Consider the following 10,086-nt stretch of genomic DNA (forward strand, 5'->3'; position numbering starts at 1 on the left):
CCTTGGCTGGCAAACTCATCATATTTAAATCCCATTGAGAATTTGTGAGAATCATGAAGAAATGTCTTCAAGAAGTTGCCCCAAGAGACAAAAATGAACTTGTTTCTAGTCTGCACCCTAAATGGGCATGTCTTCTTCTTTTTGGCTTCAAGTGTTAGGCAATTGTTTGCCTGTAACGTTTTCAAGGATTTAAAAAATCTTCTGCCCATCTCCTCCTGGATCTTCCTCTTGATCGGTGACCCTTTGGTATATATTTCCAGGCAACATTTGGCCATCTGTCTTCATTCATTCTTTCTACGTGGTTTTTCCAGTTCATTCTATAGTTTATGATGTCTTCTGTTATGTTAATTATGGATAATTGTTTTCTTATGTCTTCATTTCTTATCTTGTCTATTTTTTTATAGCCTGTGAGCGGTCTTAGGATCCTCATTTCTGCAGCTTCTATTTGTCTTTTATCTCATTCTCCCCAAATCCATGTTTCACAGCCATATTTCAGAATTGGTTTGGCTATTATTTTATATAGTTTTATTTGGGTTGTTCTAGACATCTGTTTATTGATGTGTCTGTTCAGAGTTTCAATGACTGCTAGGAATTTTTGTTTTTTTATATGCAATGTGGATTTCTCCATTGAGCTTATGTAATTTAAATTTGTTCACTTGTTCTATTACTTTATTCTGGATGACTAGTTTGCATCTTTTAATTTATTTACCTTGAAATGCTATTGATTTCAATTTAGAAATGTCATAAGAAGAGAAACCAGGAAAATCAGAAGACAAGACTGAGAAAAATTTGTATCAAGATTAGAGCATGATATAAATGGACCGCAACTAAAGAGCTATAAAATCATTTAAAAAAAGACTCAAGAAAAAGGATAATCTACAATTAGAAGGCTCCTCCACAAAAAATGGACCAATCGCTACACCCAGCTTCTAAACAATAATAATCAAATTGAAATAAAACAAGTAATAAGTCAAGAAACAAACAATAGAACATGTAATACTGTTCTATTGTTTTGTTCAATGCATGTACATTTTTCTGTATTTGGTCTTCATTTTCAGCAAAAATAACTTGATCTTCAGCATACAAAAGGCTGGTTTTAATTCCTATGATTTTGTTTTCCCTCCACTCTCTCGAAATTTTTTCCATATATATATATTAAAAAGTACTGGTGATAATCCACTTCCTTGAATTAGACCTCTAATGGTTTTAATTTTTTCAGTTGTTTCATTATTAATTTTAATTTTAATATAGCTTTCTTCCATTATATTTGCTATTGCTTTTGTGGTTTGAGGTGGAGCTTTCAATTCATACAGTATATTGATTAATTTTGTTCTGTTGATTTGATCATATGCTTTCTCATAATCCAGGAAGGCCATATATGTTGGCAGGTTAAATTCTATTCTTTTTCTATAATTTGTTTGAGTGTAAATGTGGGATCTGTGCAGGATCTTCCTTTCCTAAAGCCACATTGTTCTTCTCCAATAATTTCCTCAGCCAATGGTGTTAATTTACTTTTAATTATATCTAGACATATTTTATAGCATGTATTTAATAAGGATATCCCTCTGCAATCCTTTGTGTTTCTTTTTTTGAATATGTTTATGACTACTGCTGTCTTCCATTCTTGTGGGATGTTTCCTTCTTCCGATATTCTGTTTAGGAATTGAACTAATCTTAATTGAAATGGTTTAGAGCTGTATTTGTATAGTTCTGAATTTATTCCATTTTCTCCTATAGCTTTTCTATTTTTTAGTTTTTCCAATATTTTCTTTACATCATTTAACTGTATTGGTTCTTCATTTGGATCTGGATCAGTCTCTTTGGCCATATATGTAGAATGAACGATGAGAGGAAAATAAAAATGCTACTGTTTGGGATAATTGAAGGAAAGAACAAAAAAGGAAGACCAAACAGAGAATGGGGCAATGACATTGTCAAATGGTGCTGAAACTCTATACACAAACTGAGTCATCTTGCACAAAATAGAGTGCAATGGAAGAATCATATCAAGATGGCATTAGACACCCTACGGGAATTGGACCCATGGTTGTTGTTCTTGATGAGTTCACAGTCTTTTTTTTTTATCAAAACGGGCTGTAGAATATCATGACTACAGTCATGATATTCTGTCGAGCCTTTTGATTTTTTCTTCGTTTCTGAAATTACTGCTATTTCTATTTTCATTTCCGTTAGGGCTTTTTGTATTTCTTTGATCTTGTGATTGATGCCTCTTATGTTTACTGTTCCGATCCGTATCCAGGTCATAGTCCTTTTTTCCAATTCCATTTCATTATCCATTTGGGCTGTTCGGTTTTTATTCCCTTGCAATTTACGAGTATAAGAATTTGTCAGCTGGGCTGGTTACCAACCATCCGCAGCCCAGTGTGGTGATGGGGCTGCCATCTTAGGGCCTCCAGACATGCCCACCTCTGTCATGGTATGGGCTTGTATGAACTGCAGAGGATCACATAAGGCTGTGTATTGTAGACTGTACATGTACGAAACAGTCAATTCCAAAGTGTAGCAAGAAATTCTTAAGCACTTTATGTTACAAGCATCAGAAGATTTATGTAATGGTGATTTCATTTTTCAGCAAGATTCAGCTTCTTGTCACACTTCCAAGACCACTACTGGATGGCTCAAATAAAGGCCAATCAATGTAATTCCTTGGCTGGCAAACTCATCAGATTTAAATCTCATTGAGAATTTGTAGGAATCATGAAGAAATGTCTTCAAGAAGTTGTCCCAAGAGACAAAAATGAACTTGTTTCTAGTCTGCACCCCTGTTTTATGGGCATGTTTTAATAAAAAAAAAAGACTAGGAACTGCTAGTAAATAATATTCCCAACCATTTACGAATGGTCATAAAAGCTAAGGGGGATGCAACAAAGTACTAATTATCATGTTGTTTCCCTTTGGCTGTAATTTGTGTATTTATTTTTGCATTATTCTAATATTTTGAAACACGTTAAAAAATTATTCTAATTTTGTGAACGTTTTCAAATAAAGTTTTCTTATAATTTATATTACATTTTTATATGTTTACATGGTTATCTAAGTTTATGTACATGATTTACATGTACATAGATTTAGATGACGTTAATTCATATTTGGTAATAATTATTTTCTATGCAATAAATTAGAATTGCAAATCATTCAACACATTTTCTTTGATTACTCTAATTTTTTGATTCGGAGGTGTATAAGTTTACAACCTTTTATGGGTAGGAGTCATAAATTATATATACAAATTCGTAGTGAATGCTATATATTTTTTTTTTTTGTGATTAATGGTTAATGATTAATGATTAATAACAGAGCAAACTTGCTCAGTTATTAATCATTAATCATTTGCTAAAGATAACCTCAATGATAAAGATCTTTAGTGGTATAAACATGAAGCTGGAGATATCCTTTATGATACTTGCTTTCAATACGGTTTCCATCTGTTTTAACAAAACTGTCCAATTTGAAAATTAGTATTCAATTCTGCTTTCTTCAATGAATCTGTACTCTCAATTTTTCTCATGAATTTTCTAAGGCTAATAAGTCTACTTTTTCATGCCTTTGGTGTTAGCATTAATTACAGCATCTGCCAATTGAAATAGGTCTATATGGAATGAATCTTGTACTAGTTATTTCAGCATTATGAGAAATAAAAATATTTCAGATTTTCAAGTATGTGTTAACAAGATAATATCCATCTAAATGGGGAATTATATATATATATAAATAATTTTAAGGCTGACTTTCATCTCCATATTTGGGATGGATTGAACATAGGAATGCATCTATGTTAAGTAAATGCCAGATGGGGTGATGCTTGTAAAGATAATATAGGATGGGTGTATGACATTACATAATATATATATATATATATATATATATTATTTTAATTGAAAAAAAAAAGTTTTATTTATTGCATATTATTATTTTGTGTGCTATTATTTTTATTTAATAATTAATATTTTAACTATTATTATTTATTTTATTATTATTACAGTACAGTATTTTTTTCATACTGTTGATTGTAGCGTTATACTGGAGGCCTATTTTGATTTATTGTGTGTTCATGTTTGCTTTTTTTATACTGTACAGCACGTACTGTATTGTCGGCATGAATCACAAATACAGTATACACAAAAAGAGGAAATTCAAAACGTGCATAATTTGGTTAAAAATATAAATTCAGATGTTGAAATTTTGCAAACAGATGTTACGGAATGGGTTACAGGTAGAACCGAAAGTGAATTCGAAATCAAATCAGATGCTGAAATTATAAATATGATACTATAAAATGAATTAGAAGACGATGAAGAACTCGAAGAAAAAAAAGTAAAACATGAAGAGGTAGTTGACAGTTTTAATGTGTGTATATAATGTGCTAAGCAGAATGATATGCCATTCCACAAAATTTTATTGCTAATGCAGCTCCGAGAAGAAGCATTCGAAAAGCGTTTAGCTTCCAAGAAGCAAAAGAAAATCAGTGACTTTTTTTACAAAGAAATAAACTTTTTTTGTGTGTTGTGTACAAGAAAGTGATATTTTTTATGCAAATTAAGTTACGTACTAAACTATGCAATTTTATTAAATCAGAATCCTCAACAATAAGGTATATACAAATTTTTTTCCTAAAATAAACTTGTGTACTGTATTTTTTTTTTTTTTTTGTTGTTTCATTACATTACAGTAGCTTTTTTTTTTTCCTATCAGTTACTTCATTTATTTAAAGAATTAAATTCATGTACCATTAGAATCTGATTATTTTTGTCTTTAGAATCTAGTTATTGTTGCCTCTTGGAGGAAAATTCACTAATCCGAACTTTTCGATAATCCGAACATGCACAGTTTTTATTAGTTCAGATTAGCGAGATACCACTGTGTGCGTGTGTGTGTGTGTGTGTGTACTGTATTGTCGTATATATATTATGCATAACAATTTACAATCTTCCACATTAATAAACAGGTAATGCTAGTATTATAATCTCCACCACTAGAAGCAACTACAAAGAAAACCTGACTACACAGTTCCACAACATTCAACAGTATACTTGCTACTTCTATACTTATACATTTTTATTTTGATTCTAATTTTTTTCTTATTTTTTTTATTTATTACATTTATTCATTTCACCTAGTTGATAAATGCTTGGTGACATTACTCTTAGAGAATGACTACATAGCCATCACTAAGCCAGACATGCAGTTTTATTAGCAGCACAGCCTAGGAAGCTGTGGCAGCAACTGGTCAGCAATTTTACCCAAGGCAATTAATGGTTACTGGCTGTTTGCTGAGGTCATCCCCACCCCTCAATTTAAAATGTTTTTTCTTTTTTGTTCGTTTGTTTCTTTCTTTTCTTCAAAACTAGCACTTCTTGATAACGAAACAACTAGAATTTTTTAATGAGGAACTTCCCTACTATACAGTATTCTCTCTCTCCATTATCCTATCTTGTTGAGAAACTGATTTGCTGGTTACACAGTTGTTCCAGGGTTCAAATGACAGGATTGATAAACTGAAGGTCTGGCTATTTGAAAGCTGGATAATTAAGAGATGACAGTAAATATAGTAATAAATAAGTTAAGGGATATTACATCCCATATTGTTTCTTAGCCAAATAAGAAACTCAAAGAGTTTCATGCCGAATATAGAAACTATATAAATTTATATAGTTTCTATATTCGGCATGAAACTCTTTGAGTTTCTTATTCAGCTAAGAAACAATATGGGATGTAACATCCCATAACATAAATAAGTTCATGTTGCTGAATTGAAGCCTGGCTCTTCATATAATTAGAATTTATATAATTTTAAAATGAGTACTGGGACCAGTAATTTTAAAATGAAACATGCAAAGTGAAGCTTACATCTGTATGGCACATGATAAAGAATTTACAAACATTGAAAGGGATGTTATCATAAATTTATCAGGTAATCTGAAAAGTAATGTTTTTATACTGTACTTATCTCAGCTTGTCTCAAACATGTCTCAGCTTGTTTAAATGTGAATTTTTAAAGTTTTATAAGTACCACTAAGCTAAGGCAGCCTCATTCTAAAGAATTCCACTTTGCAAGAACATCATACATAAGTTACTGTTTAAATAACCCTTTATTACTATGGAGATCACTGAAGAGCACATTAGGCACATCATGCTTTATGAGTTCAAAACAGGCAACAATGCTGCTAACATTATAAAAAATGTGTAAGAAGTGTATGACAATGTTTTGAATGTGCAAAAGTACCAGTGATGGTTACAAAAATTTTGACAAGGGGGCTTTTGCTTGAAAGACTCCCCTTGCTCTTGGTGCCGTACCTCTCTCTTTCGATAAGATCTTAATTCATCGTCATTGAACCATCCATTGCCATATGCAAGAACTTGGAAAAGTGTCTAAGCTTAGCAAGTGGGCTCCTCACGAACTGACAAACAACAATCGAATGAAGGTCTTGCTTTCACTGAGGTTTAACCTGTAACAAGAATGTTACAGTTTAAACATCAGTCAAAACAAGACGTTCACCCTCAGAAGATTTTGTTAAGTGTTTGGTGGGATATGGCTGGTATTATACACTTTGAACTCTTGCCACAAAACCAAACAATCACAGCTGAAGTATACTGTGAACAACTTGATCAAATGAATGAAAAACTGAAAAAGAGGTGTTCTCTGGTCAAACGAAAGATGTTGTTTTCCACCATGATAATGTATGCCCTCATAGTGCAAGAATCATCTGTAGCAAGATTGAGACACTCGCTGGGAGAAGCTTCCATATTTTCCATATTCTCCTGATCTTGCACCTTCAGATTACCACTCATTTCAAAGTTTGCAACATTTCATTGATGAAAAACAATGTGCTACATTAGAGGCACTGAAATTGAGCTTATGCAACTTCTTTGCCTCCAAACCTCCTGAATCCTATAGTAATGCCATTATTAAGCTTTCACAATGTTGGAGAGTGATACTGATTCAAAAGGAGAATATATTATAATATTATTATATTATAATATATATTATTATTATTATGTGACACCTCCAAGGAACCCAAAGACTCATCAAGGGAGGGCACCTACTCCACAACTCTCCATCTCTGCCACTCAATCCACCAACTGCAGTGAACTGCAACTATCATCATCATTTACGCTAATGCCATCTACTGCCCACCACCACTAGTGTTTTCACAGACGATTACAAATATCCATGCCCATGGCAGAATTCAAAACTGCAGCCTTTTGGCTGGAGAGTGGATATGCTAACCACTCGGCCAACCAGGCTGACATATACTTGATACTTGATTAAATTAGCAAGTGATTTATTTTTTATATCCTTTCAAAACTTAATGCTAAAAATGACAATATGTTTGAGATGACCTGATAATATCGATGGCCATCAGTTCACAATGCTCATAAAAGATAGCATCACCCAAAATCGACTACTGTCAACGTTATCAATTGATGAATATGTGATGGCAGCTACTTCAGCCAAGAAATGCACAGGAAGACCATGGAAACTAGAAAAAGTAGATTAAAAAAAAAAAAAAACTTGGAAAGGTGATATATAGAAATCTCAATAGTATGGTGAAAGCAATCAATCTAGAGTTCAAGAGGTCTGCAGGGGTGAAGTTATTTATTTTATAACATTTTTTATCTGAATCCCATTCACTAAAGGTTGAAAATCAATTGTACATTAGTATCGTGGGTGAACTATGGATTAGATAATTCAAAAATCATGCTGGTATAGGTCTCAAGCACCAGAGGTCTACGAAGCAATAAATCAGCATTACTCTTTTCCAATTAGATAGGAGTGTGGTGGATGCCTGGGAATGCACCAGTGCATCATCCTTCACTTATGGTAGAGATGCAATCCTGAAAAATTGATTTTCCCAGCATGATAAAACAATGACTGCATGATTTTCCAACACTGTGGAAGTTTTATGTTGCAGACATGGTCACACTGCATGTGCTATTGCAGCACAGTTTGAGGGAAATTGGAGTTGCTATACAAAATTGCATTCTACACAACAGAACATCTTTGGGATAGGCTGGAAATCTGGTGCATCCAACAATGGTGATCACGTTGAAAGAAGAATGGTCCAAAACACTTGACTCTTAGCAAAATGATGGAGAATATGCCTAGAAAATGTACAGCCACGCACACACCTATATATTAATATATGGGTATCTCTATGGAGTTGGTAGACTCATCGCAGGAGACCCAAACTATCCAGACAATATCTATCACACCTCTTGAACTCGTTTACAGACGAAGCACTCACAACTGAGTCAGGCAATGCATTCCATTCATTCACCACTCTCCAAGAGAAAAATCTAGTCCTCACACCCTTGTTAACCACACCCTTACTTAATTTCCAGGGATGACCTCTTCTTCTTCCACCATTATCCCACATTCCCTACTGAGTGTTTCTGGTAACATTTATGCAAGTATACTTGAGAATTACTTTATGCCAGCCAGGCTGGCCAAGTGGATAGTGTATCTGCTCTCCAGCCAAAAGTCTGCGGGTTCGAATCCCGTCGTGGACACGGATGTTTGTGATTGTCTGTAGAAATACCAGTGGTGGTTGCTGGTAGATGGCATTGGTGTAGTTGTGGTCAGTTGGTGATTGAGTGGCGAAGACAAAGTTGTAGAGCACGTGCCCACTCTTGATGAGTCCATGGACTCCCTGGAGGTGTCAAATAATAATAATAATATCCTCACTCGGGTAACAGACTTTTGAAAAGGTCATTCACTAACTCTACTATTACATCTGACTCAGTTACATTGAAACCATCAGTGCCCACTAAAGTTATCCTTCTAAAGTTCATTCTTCCTTTTACTTGCCACGTAGCAGAAGAATTCTTTGGAATTTCCTTTGACTTGCTTGGCTAAGATCTTCTCATAATCATTTAGCCTTCCTTACTATGCTGGTAACCTAGCCTGAGCTTTGCACTGCTCGTGAGCGTACTGATCACCTTTCTCTTTGTAAATCCTCCATAACATTTTCTTTTATTGCAGATCTAATAAGTCTAATACTACTACTACTCATACATCTAACACTCTGACCAGATCCAACATACTCACACCACAGGTCAATTCAGTTATATGCTGTTTCATGCAATTACCTCTTTGGTGTATGAATTTCATTTTCTTTTTGCCATATGATCTTTCACCTTTCTGATCAATATCACCATACTTAAAATCCTCCATATATTAATCACTCAACTTGCCCTCACTGCGCTAATTTGCTGATTCATGTCTTCTACGTCATCCTTTGTCCTGCGCCCCCCCCCGGCCTATAGCAGCAACCAACTGTATATTTGGTTCAGTTGGCCACTACTTGGCTTAAATGAATTATCAATCACACGTCTATCTTCTTGATATACGTTGTTTGGCTGCAGCTCTTCAGCTATCATCACAGCAGTACTCCTCTCCCATTCCCTCTTCTTTATCCACCCTGAAAAACGCTTCCCCCCCCCTTTGGGAAACAACGGGTGCCGGCACGCATTCTTTGCTAGCAGGAAATGTTGAATAAAACGATATAACGCATATACGTATCACTATTAATAAAGCAGCCGGTACGCCAACAGCACAGTCCCAAAAAAATAACTGCGGTGTGTGCATTTATTTATTTATATTTATCACTAACTCCTTTGGGAAAATGAATATTATAACCTCTCCAACGGATGATACATTTCTTCCAAATAAGAAAAAATGGCTTCAACTTACCAACCTCTGCAGTAGCATTAATTCCATCCGTTTGATCCTGAATGAGAGAATCACTACTGAAGTTTAAGTGAGTAACAACGCCTCCAAATTTCCTCTTCAAAGAGTCTACGGTTTCAGGACTCAAATACGCACCGGCAACAGGAGAAAGATTAGTCCTAACGGAGAAAGGGGTTTGTACAATGTCTTGATAATTACGCATCATACGCCAAACGTCTGTATTTTCTCCAGGAGTTGTCATGATGTCGAAGGTAGTTATTTTTAATATCTACCTTGGTTATTATCCCAGAAGCAGTATCTGGGTGAAAAACGTACAAAATATATACACCATTTATACAACAGAAGCATTAACTTCTCTAACCAACACCACAACC

General features: G+C 34.4%; 1 protein-coding gene across 1 annotated transcript in view; it reads right to left on the minus strand.

Moving 5' to 3' along the window:
- Nucleotides 1-10,086, minus strand: part of LOC150107931 (mitotic spindle assembly checkpoint protein MAD1-like) — a 166,712-nt gene extending 156,626 nt beyond the window's left edge. Inside the window, exon 1 of the mRNA XM_090415454.1 lies at nucleotides 9,716-10,086. Within this exon, the coding sequence (XP_090271580.1) occupies nucleotides 9,716-9,953 (238 nt within the window). The 5' untranslated portion in view covers nucleotides 9,954-10,086. The remainder of the gene's footprint in view (nucleotides 1-9,715) is intronic.

The sequence above is a fragment of the Typopeltis vanoorti genome, chromosome 3, assembly GCF_054136105.1.
Source record: "Typopeltis vanoorti isolate ZY-2024b chromosome 3, IOZ_Tvanoo_1.0, whole genome shotgun sequence".
In the NCBI taxonomy this organism is placed as follows: domain Eukaryota; kingdom Metazoa; phylum Arthropoda; class Arachnida; order Uropygi; family Thelyphonidae; genus Typopeltis; species Typopeltis vanoorti.